At 38.4% G+C, this 22,752-nt stretch overlaps 3 protein-coding genes across 4 annotated transcripts in view; 2 read left to right on the top strand and 1 right to left on the bottom strand.

Moving 5' to 3' along the window:
• Positions 1–14,828, top strand: part of LOC124638486 (Down syndrome cell adhesion molecule-like protein Dscam2) — a 60,848-nt gene extending 46,020 nt beyond the window's left edge. The window contains exons 16-37 of the mRNA XM_047175458.1: positions 1,500–1,650; positions 2,081–2,231; positions 2,317–2,446; positions 2,584–2,751; positions 2,834–2,964; positions 3,315–3,525; positions 3,671–3,817; positions 3,945–4,100; positions 4,283–4,422; positions 5,461–5,617; positions 5,785–5,962; positions 6,167–6,357; positions 6,622–6,807; positions 7,149–7,285; positions 7,639–7,795; positions 8,562–8,696; positions 9,158–9,313; positions 9,861–10,018; positions 10,276–10,348; positions 10,920–11,078; positions 11,603–11,768; positions 12,328–14,828. Coding sequence (XP_047031414.1) covers positions 1,500–1,650; positions 2,081–2,231; positions 2,317–2,446; positions 2,584–2,751; positions 2,834–2,964; positions 3,315–3,525; positions 3,671–3,817; positions 3,945–4,100; positions 4,283–4,422; positions 5,461–5,617; positions 5,785–5,962; positions 6,167–6,357; positions 6,622–6,807; positions 7,149–7,285; positions 7,639–7,795; positions 8,562–8,696; positions 9,158–9,313; positions 9,861–10,018; positions 10,276–10,348; positions 10,920–11,078; positions 11,603–11,768; positions 12,328–12,496 — 3,407 coding nt within the window. The 3' untranslated portion in view covers positions 12,497–14,828. The remainder of the gene's footprint in view (positions 1–1,499; positions 1,651–2,080; positions 2,232–2,316; positions 2,447–2,583; positions 2,752–2,833; positions 2,965–3,314; positions 3,526–3,670; positions 3,818–3,944; positions 4,101–4,282; positions 4,423–5,460; positions 5,618–5,784; positions 5,963–6,166; positions 6,358–6,621; positions 6,808–7,148; positions 7,286–7,638; positions 7,796–8,561; positions 8,697–9,157; positions 9,314–9,860; positions 10,019–10,275; positions 10,349–10,919; positions 11,079–11,602; positions 11,769–12,327) is intronic.
• On the bottom strand, positions 14,818–20,510 carry LOC124638276 (CWF19-like protein 1). 2 transcript variants are annotated; one of them, XM_047175209.1, is made up of 12 exons: positions 20,397–20,485; positions 20,206–20,227; positions 20,067–20,127; positions 19,876–19,974; positions 19,545–19,768; positions 19,336–19,451; positions 18,833–19,052; positions 18,532–18,649; positions 18,165–18,316; positions 17,216–17,392; positions 15,863–16,023; positions 14,818–15,393 (listed from the first exon to the last, which is right to left on the bottom strand). In XM_047175209.1, exons 1-12 carry the CDS (start codon positions 20,411–20,413, stop codon positions 15,234–15,236), a joined length of 1,527 nt encoding a protein of 508 aa, XP_047031165.1. In that variant the 5' UTR covers positions 20,414–20,485; the 3' UTR covers positions 14,818–15,233. The 2 variants fall into 2 exon arrangements, with proteins under 2 accessions (XP_047031165.1, XP_047031164.1); XM_047175208.1 differs by having other exon boundaries at positions 20,067–20,227; positions 20,397–20,510.
• Positions 20,511–20,754: 244 nt separating this feature from the next.
• LOC124638075 (negative elongation factor B) lies at positions 20,755–22,707 on the top strand. The gene has a single exon (XM_047174902.1). It carries the CDS (start codon positions 20,877–20,879, stop codon positions 22,638–22,640), a length of 1,764 nt encoding a protein of 587 aa, XP_047030858.1. The 5' UTR covers positions 20,755–20,876; the 3' UTR covers positions 22,641–22,707.
• Positions 22,708–22,752: the final 45 nt, after the last annotated feature.

Raw genomic sequence — 22,752 nt, 5'->3', positions numbered from 1 at the left:
AATACGTCTTCTCTTTATTGGAAAACGAGACAGTTGGCTTCCACTAGAATAAGTCCGCGGTGTACGTGTTTGTATTCTCCGATATTGGCTTTTGTTGAGGAGCAAATATCATGAAATATCGTCCGTCACGACGCCTATAAGGCCGCTGTTATTTATGATTACCGAAATCAAATTTTGGAAGTGTAAACACGGCAACACCCGAAGATTGTTATTTATGTAACCGTTAACAAATGGTACAATGTACAAACGTCGGTAAAAGTTTCTTCGATTGTGGCGGACGGCTCCTAAACCTGTCACGTCCGCGAACAGTTTGTAAACAGTTCCGCTTCGAGCCGTAATCGTATTTCCCGCTTGTTTATTTCGGTTTGACACAAGGTTCGCCAGGATTTACACATGAACAAAGTTTGCCGACGTTCACTTGAACCTAAATAAATAGATTTAAAACGGTTTCGCGTCCTTGCCCTGAAGAATAATACCAGATTTTCGGTATTGTGTCGTAAATGGGGCAGTAATATTTAAAACGAACATTAAATCATAAAAATGTGAGGGTTCCGTAAACAAGGAACTCTCCAATAAATAACATTGGGCGTACACAAGGACGACGTAACGAGCTTGCCTTTATGAAAATATTTTTTCCACACTTGTGCGGCACTCAAAGGGAATATCGAGTAGAGTGGGGTTGGGCAATCTCTGCGCCCGGCCACAAACTCTGATTTCTTGCCGATATGAAAACGGTGCAATACAGACGTTCTAACAAAAACAAACAGTGGACGATCGGATGGCTTCTTGATGGGTGCTGTAACTATTGTTATACGTAGTTAAAATTGAAATGTTTTGGTACAATTTACTTGTACCTACATTTTCTTTATTACCTATGTTTAGTCGTATTTTAACCTTGAGTTAAGCGGTAGGGGAAATACTAATGGGAAAAACTATTGTCAGCAGTTTTCATACTGCAGTAGAAAGTACAATGGAAGACAGCTTTCTTCTGCCAAATTCTAATTTACGTAGACTTCTAGTTCTGAAACACAGCACGATCGAGCTCGATTAGGTTAGTTGATTGTGTACATGCTTTGGGTATCTAATATTCCGAGTTTATTAGGAGGCCTACGTCTGGAATGTTCAGATTCAATGCTTAGACAAATATTTGCTTTAAAGAAAATTAACTAGTCTATCCGTTTCATGTACTTAATAGTTTCATTGTTGTTTGTAGAATGAATTTTGCTCTGGGTATAGTATTACAATAGACTATTGGATTCTTGTTTAATGTTACACATTTAATTAAATAAAACAATACCTGAAGAGCCTAGGATTGAAGAGATTTAGAAAGGACCGAAAATATATTTAAGATACTGTATACAACTAAAAAGTATATTTACAGAATGGCCTGATTTCGAATTAGGTTTTATCAACACTAAAAATAGGATTCATAAACATTACAAGCACTACAATCGTTTGAAAGCCCAAGATCATAAGATTTGCTTTCCCATTCTACATAGCCCCGGCGAGGTTTCCAATGAAGAGCAAGACAGTGCAGGTGACAGCAGGGGAGGCAGCCCACCTGCAATGTGCAGCATCAGGAGACGCGCCTCTGGAAGTCAGCTGGCGAAGCCCACATCATCACACTATCGCACACCATTTGGATCAAAGGTATGTATATTTGTATCCTATATGCGAGTTGAATCAGAGGGTAGAATTGTGGGATGACATACACGAGATATACTAAATCCTACTTATAAATGCTTGTAATATTATACGTATGTTCCTCTTTCATGCAAAAACTAAAAAACGGATTAAAGAATGTAGCTCTGTAACATTGTCAAAATGAACGGTGCTTTATACATTGATATAATTCATATTCAGACTGCTATATAATTTCGCAATGAAATAAAAGGCATGATAAACGACTTTTGCACTTCTGATATAAGCCGCTTCGAAATTAGGTCAATATTGAATAAAACCTTCTTCCTAACAAGAGTTCCAATGAGGGTTACTTTTCTGACATTGTCCTTGGATTTTGCGTAACGATTTGAAGAGGTTTATTTCGAAACCCAGTTCTCACTAAAACCCACTTTTTCAGATACACAATTCGGGAACAAGTGTTGGACGACGGATTAGTTTCTGAGTTAAGCATCCTACAGACTTATAGACAAGACACCGGAGCCCTAACGTGCCGAGCGTCCAACGCATATGGACAAGATGAAATGCTCATACACCTAGTTGTACAAGAGGTTGAAACATTGACATTCTCAACTTTTATAAATAAAACCTAAAACTACCAAATTCTAAAGCTTGCTAATACATAATATGTTTCAGGTCCCCGAAATGCCAAAAAACATAAGAATAATCGATCAACAGTCACGAGCGATACAAATATCGTGGACGCAACCATATGCTGGCAACAGTCCTATCATAAATTACATCGTGCAATATAAGGAAGCTCCAGGTAAGTGTTCTTCTCTACACAAAAAACTAAAGAAAAAAGCTTAAAACATAAATACAAAAAAAGATTCTGACGAATTTAGAACCTCCTCCTCCTTTAGGGAAATCGGTTAGAAACTTTAAAAAATGTTTCATTAACAGATTCGTGGCCAACAACACCTCAAAAAGTGATAGTCCCAGGAAGTGTAACTTCAGCGAGCGTGCAGAACCTACAGCCAGCGACCTCGTATCATCTCAGAATAATCGCTGAGAACAGACTAGGACAAAGCGAACCGAGTCAACTGATACAAGTAACCACGACTGAAGAAAGTAAGACCGAAATGCATTGCATACATAGATCTAAGTTTAATATACATGTGTCCAAAGTATTAAAACTGCCCCATTTTCTTAGTTCCCAGCGGCCCTCCGCTGGATGTAAGAGTAGAAGCGAAAAGTTCAACAGAACTCATAGTCAGCTGGGAACCACCACAAAGAGATCTGTGGAACGGGAACATCCTCGGTTACTATGTGGGATTTCAAGAGGTAAGCCATGCATTACACATACACTTTTTTGTGGTGGGAAATCATCAAATGACACCTCCCGCTGTGGGTGCAGTAGGTATGAATTTTATGACTTTTAATATTTTTTGTGTGGTGCAAAACATGTAACGCTTATGGATCCTAAAAGAAAGGAGAAAGATCTCTCTCTCGCAAGCACTGCTAAGAGTTTAAGTTTCTGTAGCTTTAACTTTTACTGACTAAAAGCCACCATGTTCCTTTTGTGTACCAGGGCTGCGGTAGCTCTTTCCAACAATCTCGCAACCCAATTACATATACGCCTTATACATTTACTCCTCAAGTACTTTATAACAAAATCTATCGAATTCTTCCAGCTAAACAGCAACAGCACAGTTCTAAGCGCAAGCGGTCCGGGCGGAGCGTCGTACACAGTTCGTACTGTTGAAGGGGCCGGTACCGCCCGCGCGAGGACTACACTCTCAGGCTTGCAGAAGCACGCCGCGTATGCAGTTGTTGTACAAGCTTACAATAGTAGGGGAGCGGGTCCTGCCTCGCCTCCTACTACTGCCACTACCATGGAGGATGGTGAGTTAGAAAATAGAAAACAATCAGAATAAAAATCTAAGATGGTACACCCAAACAAAATATCTAGTTAACGGCGAAAAACAACGTCATCTATATAAACAAGACCAATACATATTTATTTTAATATCGTTTTTACTGCTATTAGTTCCCAGCCTGCCTCCAGGAGCTCTGCAATGCACAGCGCTAAGTTCGCAATCAGTCCGAGTAGCATGGGAGCCACCACCCCTCAGAGGACGTAATGGAGTCTTACAAGGATACAGAGTAACTTACGCACCCGTCACCGATTGGTATGGTATGTATCCTATTCACATGTACCAAACTGTACTTTAACTAAGTGTTTTTAAGTTCCATTTTCCAAGAATCGATTTCAGTTCAGTTTTTTTCTTTACTTCGGCATCCTGAAGTAACTTCTATTGCAGGTAATGAAGAGGCAGTTACAAAGCAAATATCAGGTTTGCACACGACGTTATCGGGACTTCGGCGGTATACCAACTACTCGGTGACTGTGTGTGCCTTCACTGCGGCTGGGGACGGAGTCAGGGCGGCTCCGGTTTATTGCCACACTGAAGAGGATGGTAAGTTACTTTTTTCTGAGGTCTTTTCTATTTCAAGAAGATTGAGGTTCTAGAAACCAGCTAAATCTTGCGTATTATTCTGACAGATTAGATTTGGGACTTTTCATTACACAAACTACAGATTCTGTAATGCTTGCACGATGAAATACTGTTTTCTTTACAAATTGCTTTTCTTTTCACAGTACCCTCTGCACCCGCTGACATCAAAGCAGTCGTATCTTCGCGTAACAAGATTTTAGTATCATGGCTCCCACCAGCTGCCCCGAACGGAGTTCTCGTGGGCTACACTCTCTATATGAGCGTCATTGAAGATGGACGGGAGGTTCGTAGATTTTACACTATATGTCGACCAGCCGACTAGACCTCATTGGTCAAGGTTTAGTCAATGATAAGTTATTACAAAATCTGGTTTAATGTTGTGTGGCTTTTGTCTAGTGTTCGCCAACCACATTCCGTCATTCGCTAAATATCATGTAGGTCACGTCAGATTATAGGAAGGCTATACCCACGAAAAATATTACTTGGGTAAGTCAGAGCAGGCAGTGTTGAAATGTATCTATCCATTCAAAGCTGTGTACGTCTGTTTGTAACATCTGTGTACATACAACATGCTATTCTCTCATTGAGGTATGAAGATGCTACAGAACTCATCATGCTATGATCCCTTTTGCTTCTTCCACATTCATTCATCTTTTCATACATGCAAACCGGTTGCGAGTACTACACACGTGACCTTTTTTAAGGACACCGCCAATAAGGTTAGTGTACCATGCTAGGGCATTCAATCAGCCCTATGAATTCCTTTTGGTATTCGCCCTATATTCAATCTCTCCACACGACACTCATGATGATCTCTGCACAATTTCTTTTCTGTCACTCTATTTTCTGTCATACCAGTCTTTCTCTTAGTCCACTGTTTTAAATCTGTAATTAAAGTTATACCCACTGCACAGACTTGCGCAAGGAACACATTTCAACACCATTCTTCATTATACTTGCAAAGCTGTAATGTCAACATTCACTCGTATACGAGGTACCCACAAGCTTAACTCCACAAACAACCGAGGCGACCCTTTCTGTCGTAGATATCCCAGCCGCATGCTAAGCACCACCCATTTTGTATTCCTGCATTCACTTTCGTTACATCACCCCCGAAAACCAGCACAATTTGAATTTCGCAGATATTGACCAGTTCGTGTTATCGTCTTGCCTGCATTTTACTTGTTTTAATCTGACATTGTTGCCCCTGTAATGTTTTTATCGAGTTAGTATAACATTTTCTATGTATAGAAGTATTTAGGAGATTTTTAAGTTTTAATTATGAGAGTTATTCATTGTCTTCGCTTACGTATTTCTTTAGGAGGGTACCCACAAGCGCATGCTGTCTCCAAGCACGTTATCCCATGAAACTTCGCGTTCACCTCCGCGGGCAACACACCAGTTCTGGGTATCAGCATCAACAAGGCTTGGCGAAGGAGAAACCACCCGAGTTGTTACTGTGTTACCTTCTGAATCAGGTTAGTCTATAATCTGTCATACTTCTTAGGGTATCTATAATATTCCTTTCATATTTACATTATGGGTCAATAAATTAAGCGATTCCCTTGTTCTTCAAGTTATCTACGCTGGATCAGGTCACTGGTGTTCATATTCTTCTATTCAAAAAAAGCCCGTTTCTTGACAGTGCCGGCTCGGATCACGTCGTTTAGCCGCAGCATCGTGACTCCTTGGAAAGAGAACATATCGCTGCCTTGCAATAAGGTTGGAGTCCCCACGCCTTCTACCACGTGGAGCATGAATGGAGCTACTTTGGAGTCAACTCTGAGGAAAAACGTGACTAACGACGGATCTCTGATCATCAGGTAACTGTTTATCTTGGAGTGGCAACAGTAATTTCCGTTTAATTTACGATTTTTTCTAGTTGCGTTACACCATAACTTGTAGACACGACAATGAACACTTATTTTTTTTTTTCGATTTTAATGTATCCTGATTCCATAGTTTACCATAACTTGTGTTATATCCACTTGATTTTTCAATGCCATCCTTTAACACCATTGACACAGCATGACGCAGTACCTGGACAGTGGGAACTACACGTGCTCAGTAGAAAACGTTCACGGCCGAGACGAAGTGACCTACAGCGTTGAAGTGAAGGTGCCTCCACAACCCCCTGTGTTGGCCGTTGTGGATTCCTATGCTGACTCGCTACATCTTCAGTGGAGCGATCAGGGCGATGGTGGCAGTCCAATATTAGGTAATTAGCATTTACTGAAATAATAGACATTTTTAGTCATGGCTTTAGGGGAAGAGAGTCCTCAGTCCTATGTCAAGCAATATATTATCCAAGTACATCTTTTTGGGTTGAGCATTAGGAAAGTGTACCTACGCCTATTATAGGACCTTAAATCTGATCAGCAAAAACAACAGAAAGAGCTGAAGAACCGGTTCGTTATTTATTCCTCCAATGACTTTGGATTGTATTAAAAAAAACCCTGATTAAATCTCATTAATATTCCAGGATACGTGATCAACTACAAACGAGAGCATGGTGACTGGGAAGAGTTGCAAGTGGAAGCCGGCACATCAGAACATGTTCTTCCTAACTTATGGTGCGGAACTCGCTACCAGCTGTATATTACTGCCTTCAACCGCATCGGCACTGGTCTGCCGTGTGATATTGTACATGCGTATACTAAGGGCACAGGTAAGAATCATCAAAATAGTCTAAATATTTAACACCATTTTGGAGTACAAAGAAAAAGCAGGTCAACCTACCCGAATCTGTCAAAATTCTAATTATTAAAGTTTGGCACATTGAGGTAGGTTGATGTTCTGTCGTCTGTACATATGATAAGATTGGAATAACGATAAATGAATAAAGATAAATTGGCTTAAAACAACCAAATCGGAACAACTAACTCGCCAAAAACCTCCCAATCGGAACCACCAACATTTCTTACATTAAATGTTTCGGTCTACTTGCTTGTTTTTGGAAGAAATATATAGATATCCTTTCTCGCAGTTACTGAAATTTTCGTGTTTCAGTTCCCGTAAAACCGAAGCACTCTCAAATGATAACGCTGAACACGACAACGGTGACAGTGTGGCTAGACTCGTGGGGTGACGGCGGCTGCGGGATTCTATACTTTGTTATAGAGTACCGAGAAATCAGTCAATCGCAGGTATGTTGTTGTTGATCTTGGTCAAAACTCTAATGTCGTCCATATAGAAGGTTAAAAAAGATATTTGATTTGGATATACATTTTTTTAGAATAGTCGTTTGATTTGGATGAACTATGGTTCATTCAGACTCAAATATCTGTGAATGAATGTTGTCACCAGTCCTTTGAAATACATAGGTATTGGGCTGATATTGGAAACTGTGGATAGTCATCCACGACTAGTCTGATTAAAAATAGAGTAACAATTACAATTTCCAAGTCTGCAAGATGATGTCAATATAATGGTAAAAAATGGAGTAATAATAAGAATGATCCATAACTTTTTCAACATATTACTTTTCCACGTTCCGCAGTGGCGTTTAGTATCGAACAGCGTGCAAGCAACGGAGCGAGTGTTCAGCGTGCCGGGACTGACGCCGGCCACACACTACCAGCTGAGGATCACCGCGCACAACAACGCGGGACATGCCGTCGCGCTCTATAACTTCACTACGCATTCTCTTAGCGGGAGTAAGTCTTTAGGATTTCAATAATCCATGTATAAAGGTTCGCTTAATAGAGATAGAATTTTGACATAGGAAATACGAGTAATGTCATATTCCTAAATCTAGCAGGCAAATCAATCCACTGTAAACTACATGTTTTTAGTTAGTAGATGAAATGAGTTACTTGTTCTTACGTGTTTAAATATTCTAGGAGCTCTATAGACGGCCATCAATGTGGTGGTAAGGCAAAGATCGCTCATAGGCGTTAAAAGCAGGCCAGTCCCAACCGGTCCTTTTGAAAATTTTCAGCATTGAATATCCAACGTCTGAGATGAAAACGATGCATATCAAGCATATTGTTTCGGTCGACCGACATATTTTTTTTTTTATTTGTTCCTTTATTTAGGGAAACTAGGGTCCATATAAAATACAATACATAAATAATTAACATTATAATACTTATAAACTAATACGTTCAAAAGTAAAAACATATATGGCCTTACTACAAAAACATTAACCACTGTTTTACACTTGTCTAAAAAAAATGTGGCTCCAAAATGAACCATATGTCAACGTCATAATTTGACATTTTTTTAGACAAGTCTTAAACTGACGTTAAAAAGTTTTTGTGGTAAGACGGTTAAAATCTACGTGTTGGCTGGCACGAGTAGGCGGTCTCGTGTTCCACTGCGTGGTGTCGCGTAACCCACCACGGAAACGCTGGAACACGACACCACGGCACGTGCAACATTTTATAGTACCCGTGGTTGTAAATGACTTACGTGTTCCAGGCGTAGAAGGCGAGGTGTCGGGCGCGGCGCCGGCGGGCCGGGCGCTGGGCGGCGCCCGCGTGCTGCTACCAGCCGCACTGGCGCTGCTGGTGCTGGGAGCCCTGCTGGCAATCGTGCTGCTCGTGCGCCGCAACAGTCAGTACACGCGCTGCGGTAGACACCGAAATACTATCTGTAGATATACACCAGTATATAAGAAAAATGATGATGATACAGAAGTGTCAGGCGCAAGCTGTACTATTTGTTCAGAATTTAGTCGTTTAATACTAACCTTATTCCATTGATCTCCTAACTTGAATCCACCTAATCTTGTTTTAATTTTGCATAAATCCCTCCCTCTGCACTTGAAAAATACTTAGTCTTTTTTTGCACACAATCCATAATCAGATGTCATAAAGCTTAATAAAGCTTAATAATATTAAAAAACCATCCCCTAGCTTCAATAATATAAGCCTTCTGGTTAAAACCACAGTCAGCTGATGTCAAGTCCAACTGGTCAAATTAAAGAATCTAATTCCCGACTCCAACAATGCAATATACCTTGGTACCAACTTCAAAATCCCCTCAACCCTTAAACATACCATACCTGTCGACAGAAGCTGGTGCAACGGAGACGGTAGCGACAGAGAGTGGAGTGGGCGAGTCTCCGTCAGTAGCTCAGCTGCAGAACAAGGTCAACCGCGACCAGCAGTACTTGGCGGCGAGGGCGCAGCACCCGGCGCCACAGCATCATTATAAACATGCTTCTAATGGTGAGTTACCTTTACATATGTCATTAGGTACATATGGAGCCTGGACCAAAACTGTGTTGTATGATAATGTTTATAAGATCCAATTTCGCCAACTTTGGAAGGTGGAGATCGGTACTACACATGGAGAAAATTGAGCAAAGCAAAATCCATATAAAAAGCCTTGATAAAAGAAAGCATAACCATAGTTTTTAATGAAAAGAATACACTATTAGAGCTTTTTCTTATCGATGGGGAAAAACATCAAATGACCTCTTCCGCTTCGGGAGAGCAGCGGTGAGGGAGTTTCAGACTTTTACTGGCCAAAACTCCATCGTTTTCCTTCGTAGGCCTTTTATGTTCCAGGGCCGCGGTAATTCTTTCGAACAATTCCGCAGCCCCACTAATAGAGCTCTATGATGGTCCTGAGGACTTGAAATCAAATAATATAAGGTCCTCACATTTTTATGATCACTCATTTAAATCATGACTTTCTAGAAACTTCAGAAGTGTTTTTTTTTTATCCTCAGAAGCTTCTACTATCTATTAAATATCACGTTACCTTCCACAGAGTACATAGAAGACATATGTCCGTACGCGACGTTCCAACTGACGAAGCCGACGGCGTACAGCGAGAGCAGCTACAGCGGGAACGTGTACAGCGGCCCTTATCACTCCGTTAGAGGCTCCTTCGTGTATCACGACCTTAAACAGAACGATAAGTATAAGGTATGGCTCTGCAGAATAACTCCTTAAATAAGTATGTACCTAGAATAGTGTTTTGTTCATCAAAAACATAAAGATATTGCTCATATTTTTTGAGGACATCTTTTTTCGCTTTTTTAGAGCTATCACAATGTACCATATCATTAAAAAAAAAACGATAAGTTAACTAGGAAAAATGGAAATATGAAGAGGTGGACGAAAAGGTACAATATGTATAAAACCAGAAATTTGCATCTAATACAATCGTTTTCTGGATACAGGGCAAAGAGCCTGAGTACACAAAAGTAAGAAGAAAAGGCAACAGACTCCGAGACCCGCACTCAGAGAGCCAAGGTACGAACCTCCTTTGATCACAACAGTACAAGAACAGCTTACGTATCTATGACGTAGTTAGCTACATATACTTTTATTTTACGTAGATTGCACTTTCTATTAATTAAGTTTACTTTGTCCCATTTAAGTTTAAGTAATTGAATTGTAATTTGACATAATGATCGCCTTTTATGCAACCTTTGGGAGCGTAAATGGTGTTGTAATTTATAAAGGTAAGCATGCACAGAGTATGTATTGTGACATACCTTCCGTTCTTGTTTGTTTGTGTAGCACTCCACTCATTGTCATGACTAGTGTGAACGTTCCCGCTTCCGAGTGTTGGCGCCCCCTCCCTAGTGTGTCGTGTCATTGTCATATACACATCTGTGCCATGGGTTTTATGGTTTTATTCACTTCATGTCATGTGCTTTCTGTGAACGATGCCACGAAGTCAAAAAAAAAACTACGAAAGTGCAAAAGCTTTAGAGATCGTTTCATGCATAATCATCCACTTTCGTATAGTCCATTCGTGGCTTGTTCACGGCTACGAGACTAAAGGAGCGTCGCATGAGATATTCCGTTACCATTGCAGAGTCGGACAACTTGGGCTCGACGGACTCGGAGGTGAAGAAGATACTAACGCTGCACCTGCCCATTACAGAGTACGAAGACGATGCCAGCGACGACGCCAGCGCGCCGCACTCCGACAGCGAGCCGCAAGCACGGCTGCGGCCCGCGCATCCCACTTCATGTTAGTTTGTGTAGCTTCTCCGTGTTAGCAAATCAAGTTCTCCCAAATATTCTGATTTTTATGGTTTCAAATAGGAGCCTATTGTACGAAAGCCCAAGTTACCGAAAATGCCCAAAGACGGACGTTTACATTTTGCGCGATCTCAAAACTATCAATTTTCCGACGTCAGCTATACATTTCCATAGCCCCCAGCGGGGCCCAGCAGGGCCAAGGCCTGCCGGGGCTGCGGGTTGTTCGAAAGAGATACCGCGGCCCTGGTACATAAAAGGCCAATGACGGAACACGACGGTTTTTAGTCAGTAAGAGTCTGACACTCCCTCATCGCTGCTAACCCACAGCGGGAGGGGTCATTTGATCATTTTTGACGTCGTTAAAAAAAAAGCTATAGATTTTAATGATACATGTTTTGCGTACCGAATTTTAGGCCATATGTAAACTTTCACAATACAATTAAAATCCTATGTTAGGCATACATTAAATAACAAAATCATCAACATAACAATTGAACTACTCACCCCTCTCAGATCCAAGCGTAGAACGCGAGGAATCGTCATCATCATCAGAGAACTCAGTAGGCGGCGTGGTCCGCAAGGCGTTCCCCTCGCGCAAGGGCAAGGCGGCCGCGCTCGGCAAGCGCCACGTGCGCTCGTCCTCCGGGTATAGCAGCCACAACGACGAGACCACCTTCAGGTACCTGTAGACACTGTGAGCAGTAGATACATTGTTTACTTACCTTAGATTAGTGCAAGAGGGAGGTACGAAGTCCAAGTTTGTGGGGAAAGTTGGCAAAACGAGTGTCTTTTGCAAAATTCGTAAAAGTAGTTGCAGTTAAATGTCTAATATCAGTGGGAGGGTCAGAAATCAACACATCCTTGAACATAGTAAAAAATCATTATTTCATGAGATAGTCTCTAGATACAACAATTGAAATCTCTTGGATTATGTACCTTTCTCTACGATTTCAAGTAATATTAATTTCAATAGATGTTATAGTCAAATATTCCATATTTATTGACAAAGCCGTTTAAAGCTTCGTGGGCCGAGAGGCAAGTAAGAGTGCTACATTTTCTAAAGAAGTGACATAAGGGTGTCGCAGGGGCCTTCCTGCCCAATGAAAATGCTTCATAAAACTGTTTGAGTAATAATATGCAACTTGCTGTAACTTCCATGTTTGAAAATATATTTACAGAACTTAACATTTTATTAATTCACCAACTTGATACTACCACTAAAACCGATTCGTTCGCAGTATATCGAACTACCCGTCTTTCAACGAGCACATTCACCCGCCGTCTCGCTTCTCCGACGACACAGAATGCGAGGGACATCACCGACGCAAGAGGGCGCCGCATCCGCACCCCTCACACCCCGCACACGATCCTAAGGTCACTAGGGAAGCATTCCAAATAAACGTTTGAAAATAACATTCAAATTAAACGTGGAACGGCACTATTAAAGATGGCGGCCTTCAAGCCAATCAAATGACATGAAACCTCATTGGAAGGCGCTGTCAATGTCAAAATGTACTGAAAAGAGAATGTACGATTTTGAGTAGTATTCTCAAAATCGTAGTCTGTCTGTTGATACTTGAAAAAGTTTTGTTACTCTATGAGAGTGGGTGATAAGGCATGGTCAATCTGGGTTAATTTATTCTTACAAAACTGCACTACTAATATAAAATGATGGATTAAAATCTGTATCTAATTATCTCTATAATATTTTCTAATATAAAAACGGTACTACACAACACTGCCATACCAGTATTTGAGTTTTGACTAGTTTGAAATCTTTGGAACAATTTATTCTAGCTAAAGTGAATAGTTATAATTTTTGGGACCGTATTATGACAAGGTTACATGGATCAGGTTGGATTTCAGTAACATGTCATTACACAGCCCCTATACACATGGCTCACAATTTTTCTATACCACGTATATAAGTAATCTTCCATTTTCAAGTGTTGTCAATACTGCGTATGCATTGGTTGGTATGTTGCATGTAATATTTTTACAAAATGTTGCCAAACTCCGTTACACTTCCATATTGCTAGACGTGTACATAAAAATGTAGATAGGTAGGTTTAGCCAATATAATTATATTTATTCTTTAGTGCCACGTATAATAGTAAAACTCATTAATCCTTTTTGTACTCCGAAACCGAGTATTTTAAACCAAACGGCTTCAAATGCCGTTAAAGTTGTAGGTTCAAAAACCACTGGTCGTTGTGTAAATATTAATGTAATTAATGCTAAGTACACATTAATGACTATCGAATATAAAAAATAAGGAGAACAATAATTAAAATAAAAATATATATTTTAAACTTAATGCCTTATTGACCAAAAGTCTTAAAACTAGTTACGGATGTAATTGTGTAATTATATCCCATATTTAATTAAATACGAATTGTTTGATCGTTGTAAAGTTTATGAAAACAATAATGTTTTCATTGGCAAATCTTATCATTGTCTATAACATTAAGGTTTTGGAGTGTGTAAATGAATTTTCAAGTAACTATTTATATCTTAGGATTATGATAAGCATTTGTTGAAGTGCCAACAGTAAATCACCGCTAACTGTTATGTATACATAAATATACTGTTAATTGTATACAATACACCATTTACACAAATTGCCAACGTTACACAGACAGACATTGTAAGACTAAATTAATGACAAAATTTCCCCGAACTTCCCAACATAGCTTAACTTTTACATTCACTTTTCGGAGACTGCTTGTATAACAATAAATGTTGATTTCTTTTATAATTTGATATGATACTTGCTTCTTGTACTGTTGACAATGATGTGGAACTTTATCGATACATACCTACCTATTGTATTATAATACTTATACCGAGAGCCCATTGAAATCGCTCTACAGTTAGGTGCGCCTTCAGAGGGATCGAATCATCAATTGCGAGTGTTATAATCGATGTAAATTAAACGTTAGTATTATACAATCCTCAGTGAACAGTAACACATGACAATACACTTACCTATAGTTTGGTGAATACGGCAGAAAGTTACAATTTGTATATTATAAACTGTATCATGTTGTAGCCATAGTTTACGAGTGTTGACACAAGCTGCGTTTGTATTCAACTAACAATGTTTTTAAGTGTGGATTTATAATAATTTACAATTGTTTACGTTGACACTCTTTAGTAATTCCAACGAAGACTGCCCTATATTTAATTGAGATCTATTTTATATAATCTAGACACAATTTCCTAATGCTAGTCAATAATACGATGTAGATTTTTTTAGTAATCGACAAGTAATCATTTTGGCAATGTTAATGTTTTCATTGTTGTGGTTTTATTTTGCATCAAAACTTTAGAATTTTAAACATTTGGGTATGGCAAAAATTCATTGCAAACTATAAACTATGAACTTCAAGATAAACTACTACTACTATTAATTTTGAACCAGTATACAAAGCAGGTCTTTTGGTGAACATGATACATGCAAGTCTCTTAGCTCCACTTTATCCATATACATTGAATTTATGATTTATGATACTCCATAATCTCAAGTTTAGGAGCAAAAGTCGTTATCATTACTATCATTCTGAATTCTAGTCAATGTACCATATCATTTTTAACCATTTTGTTAATATAAATGAATACACGAGTATATTATAAGGGTTAGTTAATCATGTTGTTACAGATATGTTTTTATAATGCAAACAAATGAGTTGTTAGGACAGTATGATGTGAACGAAAATAAAAATTCATTTACTTGAAATTGTTCTATTCATTTTCCTTACATTTAAATTAAGACTAATCGGTTTGTACAAAGTACGAGCGATTATGCTCAACAATTCAATTCAATTTATTGTTAAAATCTCATAACACCTATGAAGTTACAGCGTTTAAAAATAGAATTACAATATTACTACACATCAATAAATTACTGAATATATCCTGATATACATTAGTAATCAATTCAATCTGAAAATAGTTTAAAAAAACTATAAAACACGCTTTTAAAAACATGTTTCATGCTCCATTAAAAACCTATTCTGTTTATATGAACGTAAGGTTGAATATTGTCTGCACATTATGAAAAAACTATAAAACAAGCTTCATGCTCTATGAAAAACCTCTTTTATTTGTATGCACGTGAGGTTGAATATTGTCTGAACACAGTTTAATCACTGTCACTATCATCGTCCGCAGTAAAGTCAAAGGGTCGGAACTTTTCTCGAAAGTTCTTCACATGTTCTTCTTCCTCTTGTCTGGATAGCTGGCATTGCCGCCAGTCGGCCTTGTCTTCGCAGTTTAAGATCGGCGGGCATGATAATACATCCCTGAAAAGAAAAACAAACCTTTACTAATATTGTAAATGTGAAACAAGCTCTGCCCAGCTTTCAGGCCGAAACTACTGAACCGACTCAAAATTTTGGTACACAATATTCTAGAGCCTAATAGAACACATAGACTTCTTTTATCTGGGATTTGGAAGAAGTCTGGGTGTTGAGGACGCGAGTGGGACCGCTGACGGGAGTTTAGATATATTAATTAACGCTTTATAAACCGCAGTAAGCAGTTTTTACTATATTTTGTTTTTTACTCACACTTCAACAATTTTATGAATCTGTCGACCTTTACACTTTACCTTCCGAAAATAACCCTCTAAAAAACGAGTCTCTAAACTTCGAAGTCAGACAACAGAAAAGAAGCAGAGAAGGTATAATAATTTTAAATTGATTGTAATAACCAATCCCCAAACTTATGAATAATATTACAGTAAATTCAAAGCCCCTAACACAAACATACCTGCCAAAATGCAGCGGGAAGTGCTGCTTAGTCTTAGCATATATCTGGTCTCCGGAGGGCAGCTCCGCGTGGAAGTACGGCGCCCCCGGCAGCGTCACCTGTCTGATGTCCGTGTAGGGGGGTAGCACTTCCATTTGTATGCTGTTTATGCCGGCTTCATCCTGAAAATAAAGTTGAATTGATATCTATGGAGTATAGTCTTTGAATGTACCTAAACTTCAACGTAATTTTTTTTGCAATAGTATAATTCAGTTATTTACAGGGTTACTTGTATTTGGACGTATATCCAGAAGGAGCTTATAAAAAAACAATAATAAATGATTATAATACAACCCTGTATACTAACATTATAAAGCATTTGATTTTTTTAACTTAAACACGCTGATATCTCAAAATCAAAAATCGTTTATTGGGTATCCAAGGTCAGAAATTTACAACAGACACTCCCTAAAGCGCCCACCTTTCACCACTTCATGTGTGTTTTTGATGGGAAGAGTTGGCGCAACAACTCCCCAGCCCTCAATCAGCACTAGGCCGATTTGAAAAAATATTTCACTGTAAGATAACCCTTTTATCGAGAAAGGTCTTTGCTTATAATATATAAGTAGTGCCCACGGAACGCGGGTGACACCGCTGGTGAAAGCTAGTGCTATATGTATACATATACAACGTTATTTTTTGTTTGTGCGAAACCTGAATATAGTTTGTTCAGAATCAGTAACTGAATCGATTCCAATAGTTTTTACACAATGTTATATTTTTTCCCAAAATTATCTAAAAAACTTTGAATGTTGGACACCACAAATAGGTATTTATTCTCGCACAACAAAGGTGACGGCGAGTTCATAGCGGGCGCGAGCGCACAGTGCTATCGCGTTGCGCGGCATGTGTGCGTTTTGTGGTGATTATGTATTTTTACGGACAGTCCCGTAACTTAACAAGCTTATAACTTTGTGATTTTTCATGATACGGGTTTGAAATTTTGTACATAGATTCTTTACATAAAAATACTAGATAGGTGTATCAGGTTTCGCATAAACAAAAAATAGCGTTGTATAAATGGCACTCACATTTTTTTAAATTACAGGACAGTATCATCATCTGCCTAGCCTTTTCACAACTATGTTGGAACTTCCAGCCTAACCAGATGCAGCTGAGTACCTGTGTTTTACAAGGAGCAACTGCCTATCTCACCTACTCAACTCAGTTACCCGGACAATCCCCTAGGTAAGACTGGTTGACAGACTTACTGGTTTCTGACTACAACTGCTAAAGATGTTCGGACGTGAAACCAACCAACCAACAGATGTAAAATACAGGATAGTAGGAACACAAAATCACATATGAACTAACCTGAAAGATTTCCAACAGCTGCGGCTCACATTCCCTGGGCACGGGCACACTCTGTATCTGCATGTGCGAGGTGCGGTAGTTGCGCTCGAAGAACACAACCAGCATGCCCATGGACGCGTAGAACTTCTTCAACGCGCTCTTAAATTTCTTTATTTCCTCTATTATCTCGTCGGGCACCTAAAAATATCGTAACAATACTAAAATAAAGAACGAACATCTTTACGAGGCTTTGATAAATTCTTTCATAATTGGGAAGCTTCACTATATAAGTAATGCTTGAGTACTTAGTCTTTATAGGTGTAAATCTGTGTGCTAGCCTACTTGTGTTCAGTTTGTTTTTTTTTCTTTCTTAATTTTATATAATAGTTATCATGTGATAATGTTATTTTTATTTGACTTGTATTGTATACATTCTGGTTCTTCAAACCTTACAGACAGACATGTGTTGCTGGGGAGTTTGTTGCGCCACTTCTTCTTCCCAGCAAAAACCCATAGGAAGTGGTGAAGGGCGGGCGTTTTCGGGGCTGTCTTTGTTTGAAAAGTGCTGATTTATCAGCCTAATTTGAATAAACGATTTTGAGTTTGAGTTTGACTATTACCGAGTAACATAGGTTATATTTTAATTAGGTATGGGAAGAAGCAGTCGGTAGTCTAAAGGATGGATCGGAGATAATTTCCGCATCCTTTATTTACTTGTAACGTCACACTTATATGTATATTTCTTTTAGCTCCTGCCTCCCTATGTATTCCTTCACGTGTACCCTTTGCATTCCCCCCCTGTGTACTTCCTTATGTACTCCCCCTGTACATAAAAGAGGTACTACCCCTATCTACTTCCTCATGTACTCTCCCTACATACTGCCTTATGTACTTTCCCTATAAGGCCATATCGGAACACAATCCATTTTAGAGACTGGATTCACCCCTTATTCCAAGCATTTATACTCACCCTAGTGCTAGCTTGGTGATGTGCAATAGGTAGGATAAGAACATGGTAAGGTGTCAGAGGGCCCTTGGCTAATGCCAGGTAACAGTGGGTGCCCACACTTATCACTAGATGCTTCTCCACAGTTGGGGATGAGAGGCAGAACCAACATGTATCTGAAAGAAATATAATATTTTTAAAAGAATTTTTGTTACTACTTGTTACTAGTGAAGTTCAAATTACTGCTGACCCCAATATTCTTAGTTTTAGTTACTAGAAATACGATTTTATCATTACTTATATGGGGCTAATGTCAAAATACTATCTAACTAAAGTAAGCAAATCAACTAATGAATAGTATATTGGGCATGACAGTTAGTAGTTGTGTTACCTGGATCAAATTCTTTCTTTTTCCTTTCTTGGTTATCATCTCTGCCCTTTCTTTTTCTCTTGCCTTGATCATCTTCTGGTCCATCCATATTGAAGAAGTATTGACCGTTACCACTAAACTGAAATACATAATTATCTATTTAATTTTTATAAATGTCATAAATATAATCCTTTATACCCACACTCATAACAGTTTGACCATACTAAAGCATTACATATAAAGGTATTTTTTATACTTAGGCAACTTTTGCACATCAATGGCATTTTTTGCTCATTAATAAACTCAATAATTATAATTCTACCTTCACAACTTTCCCAGGTTGATGTTGCTTCAGCAATTCAGGATCATAAGGACACTGCGTCTCATCTGTGGTGCCTTGTAACAGATCTGTGACCCTCATCTTAGAGATAGGTTGTAGAGAGCAAGCATAAATCCATTTCTCTTTAACTTTGTTACCAACTGGAGCTAACGCTATGAACCTTGTCGCTCCTTCCCTGAAGTCTTGGTGGGTAGAGAGATTTCTACAACCAAAAAGTTTGTAATTATAAAACACTGGCCACATGGGTCACATTCTATCCTACTTCTTTTTATCTATTTAAAAAACCTTTTACTAACCAATGTCATAAAAAGAAGGTTCTCAGTTTGACATGGCTGAAACAACATGTTTTTGAAGGTTTTAGGTATATTATTGAGGTCCAAATTTTAGGATCTCTTTTTTTAACATTTTATACCACCTAATGTCTGGAGGTGCTTAAAATAAGAAGATAAAACCGTATTTGAAATTGATGAGTTAAAAATAATTACCTGTAAGGTTGTCTTTCATAATGTTTTGCAGGAGATGGTACAAAATGATACCTAGGTTTGATATGGATAGCAAGCCATGATAGTAAGTCAGATAAGTTCTCCTGCTCTATATCTACCTGAAAATATACAAGTATATTATCATTAAAACAATTAAGAAATTATTCATTTTACCCAACAATATCATAGCAATACTTTTTATACCATCATACCTTCTGAATTTCATCTTGCTGTATACCAGCTGGCCATAGAGTAGTTATAAGTAAATCTACTCCTCTATATTCACTCTGGCCTCTGAAACAGGCGTCCCTCACTGCACTACAGTCACTGGGCTCGAATGTGCACATCGGAACCTCTTTGCCAAGCTCTCGTCTTGATAAACCAGTTAGGTAAGCTATTTTAACATCAGCACTGGTTGTAAATATACCTCTTTTACCTAGAATTCAATAACATAATATGTTAGCAGAATATTGATCAGTTATTTCTATGGAAATAAATAATTACCAAAAGTAAACAAATGTAAACCTTCAAGGTGAGACTTACCCATGTAGATAACATTTGGAACAATCTCTGATCCTTCTTCACAATATAGTGGGACATGTTCACTTTTAGATGGTCCAAAAACATAGGTAGTTACTGGCACTGAAACAGAAAGTATTAAAGATAAGTAGCTATGTTCCCATAGCAAGTCGCTCTTGCATAAAATGCATATTATATCAAAAACTCTGATTTACCTTTTCGAGAGCCCATTTTATAAGCATCTAATTGTGAGTTATCGTCTCCAAAAAAGTTTCCCGCGCATAACAGGACATCGAAAGGTCCAGACTTCTTGACTATAGTCTCAACGCGGGAAAACAAGGCATTGAAGTTTCCGTTTACGTCTCCACATATTAGTCTGGAATAAAAGGTTAATTAATAAAATACTGTTAATGTGTAGCCTATTTCAGACCATCATAAGTTATAGGAATATCATTTCTTTATCGATCGGGACAACCACAGTATTGGATTTCTTTTCAGTGAATTGCTGCATGGTGTAATGTATTGTGTAAGTAATGGTTACTTACGTTTTTTGTTTATCCATCTTGAAATAAGATATTTTCAAATTTATTTTAGGTTGTTTTCATTAGTGATTCGTTTCGTTGTACAACAAATGAAAATGAATACTGAAAGAAAATGACTTTGACTGTTGACACCATAATGACAATGACAATAAAGAAAGACATTCAAGTTCCTTTTATAATTTAGAAAATCTCATTAAATAAAATGAATATTTCCTGATTTATATTGCAAATTATTATTGTATGCTCGAAGTTAATATTATGAATTTCCAATTTTGATATGAATATTTGATGTGCATAAAAATCTATTTACTATCAGTGGTGGAATCGTACACAATAGATAACCACAGACAATTAAAAAAGTAAATGTCAGCATCGTCAAATGTCAATATGTCACGCTTGTTGTAACTGTTTATTAAACATTGTGTTATTTTGTTAAAATATCCTTTTATAAATGTTAAAAGAATAATAGCGTATGCTTACAATATGGCTTCGTCAAGTAAACTACCCGGCACGGGATTGGAAGAGGTCGGGGTCCCAGGACAGTCGTATCTTCGTGATGCACTCACTAGCTGCACCGACCCCTTGAAAGCTATTGAAGAGTTTCAACTGGAAAATGGTATATTATTACCTTCTTTAAGGCCGATGTTGCCTCTATTAGACCTTCATGGAGTACGCCGGCTTGATTTTCACACATCTGTATTAGAAGAACTGAGAGATAAACTAATAGCACACATTAATGAACTTGGTTCTAAAGATGGTAAAGAGCATGATAAGAAACTAAAGGAATTGTTGACTAAAAGTTTTCCTGTGGTGAAGGTTAAGTCTCTGAGACCAGTTATTATGAGCATATTGAAAAACACTCCTCATATTGATGACAAATTCCTCAAAGTATTAGTGAAAGATCGTGAACTATATAATGACACTGAGACGGAGGTAAAGCGACAAATATGGCAAGATAATCAATCTCTCTTTGGTGATGAAGTATCACCATTACTCAGTCAATACATCAGAGAGAAGGAAAATGTTCTATTTGACCAAGAGAACTTGACAAACCTATTCTTCTCTCCATCGCCTAAAGTGAGGAGGCAAGGAGCTGTAGTCCAGAAACTTGCCCACATGATTGGCAACAGCGTCAAGCTGTATGACATGGTATTACAGTTCCTTCGTACATTGTTCCTAAGAACTAGAAATGTTCACTATTGTACTCTAAGAGCTGAACTGTTGATGGCATTGCATGATCTGGAAATTCAGGATATTATATCTGTAGACCCTTGTCATAAGTTCACTTGGTGCCTTGATGCATGTATTAGAGAAAGAAATGTTGACATAAAGAGATCCAGGGAACTTCAAGGATTTTTGGACAGTATCAAAAGAGGCCAGGAGCAAGTTCTAGGCGATTTGTCTATGACCCTTTGTGATCCTTATGCTATAAACTTCTTAGCGACCTCTGCTATCAAAATATTGCAACATTTAATAAACACAGAAGCACTTCCTAGAGATAATACAATATTAATACTGTTGTTAAGAATGTTATCATTGGGCTTAAGTGCTTGGGTAATGATTGATTCTCAGGAGTTTAAAGAGCCTAAGCTTGATAGTCAAGTGGTTACTAAATATTTACCTGCTCTGATGTCACTGATGGTTGATGATCAAGTCCGAGCTTTGCATAATAAGTTGCCCCCAGATGAGAGAGAATCTGCGATCACAACTATTGAACATTCAGGGCCTCCGCCTGATGCTTGTGAAGCTTACATGAGGGAGAGCTCAGTATGTGGAGTGCTAGCTATGTACTACACACTGCATGCAGCTAAGCTAAGAGATAGAGGAGCTCTGCTACGTATTCTCAGCATCCTGGGTAGTTGTAAAGATGGAAGGGCCTACGAAGACCCATTCTTACATGCCCTTGTGGCACTATTAGTACAACTACCTGATGAGTTCCAAGGTGAAGACTTCAGTACAGTATTATTTGATGAGTTCTTTTTTGCTGGATTGTCTAAGGATAATGTGACAAGACATTTACTGAAATTGTTGTGGTATATCCACCCTAAGCTTCCGGAGACAAGAATACAGACTTTGATGAAGGCCTTACAGCCTGGCACACAGCACAATGAGTCCGTTCACAAGTTGTATGAGACATTACAGCAGAAGATGACTACTCAGACTGAGCCAGTGGCTAGCACTAGTGAAATGGAATATTTGGACTCTCCTCTCATGAGTGTACCAACACCTGCACCCTATCACATGTAAAACATTAACTTTATTTTAGTATGTAGTTTTATACAATATTATTAAAAAATAAATCAGACTAACATTATCTTGCAAGAATTTCATTTTATTTCATAAAAGGGAATAGAGAAAC

This window comes from Helicoverpa zea, chromosome 17 (genome assembly GCF_022581195.2).
Source record: "Helicoverpa zea isolate HzStark_Cry1AcR chromosome 17, ilHelZeax1.1, whole genome shotgun sequence".
NCBI lineage: Eukaryota > Metazoa > Arthropoda > Insecta > Lepidoptera > Noctuidae > Helicoverpa > Helicoverpa zea.
Note: the sequence above shows the minus strand (reverse complement) of the source record. Positions and strands in the feature narration are given on the sequence as shown.

What these genes read in the sequence shown, in the direction of transcription:
- LOC124638276 (XM_047175208.1), bottom strand. An exon ending in AACCTGGGAAAGTTGTGAAG is followed by an intron (nt 18,650 to 18,832) that starts GTAGAATTATAA and finishes TATGTATTTCAG; the next exon opens with TTTAGTGGTAACGGTCAATA. An exon ending in ATCACCAAGCTAGCACTAGG is followed by an intron (nt 17,393 to 18,164) that starts GTGAGTATAAAT and finishes CGATATTTTTAG; the next exon opens with GTGCCCGACGAGATAATAGA.
- LOC124638075 (XM_047174902.1), top strand. Translation starts at nt 20,877, where the DNA reads ATGGCTTCGTCAAGTAAACTACCCGGCACGGGATTGGAAGAGGTCGGG.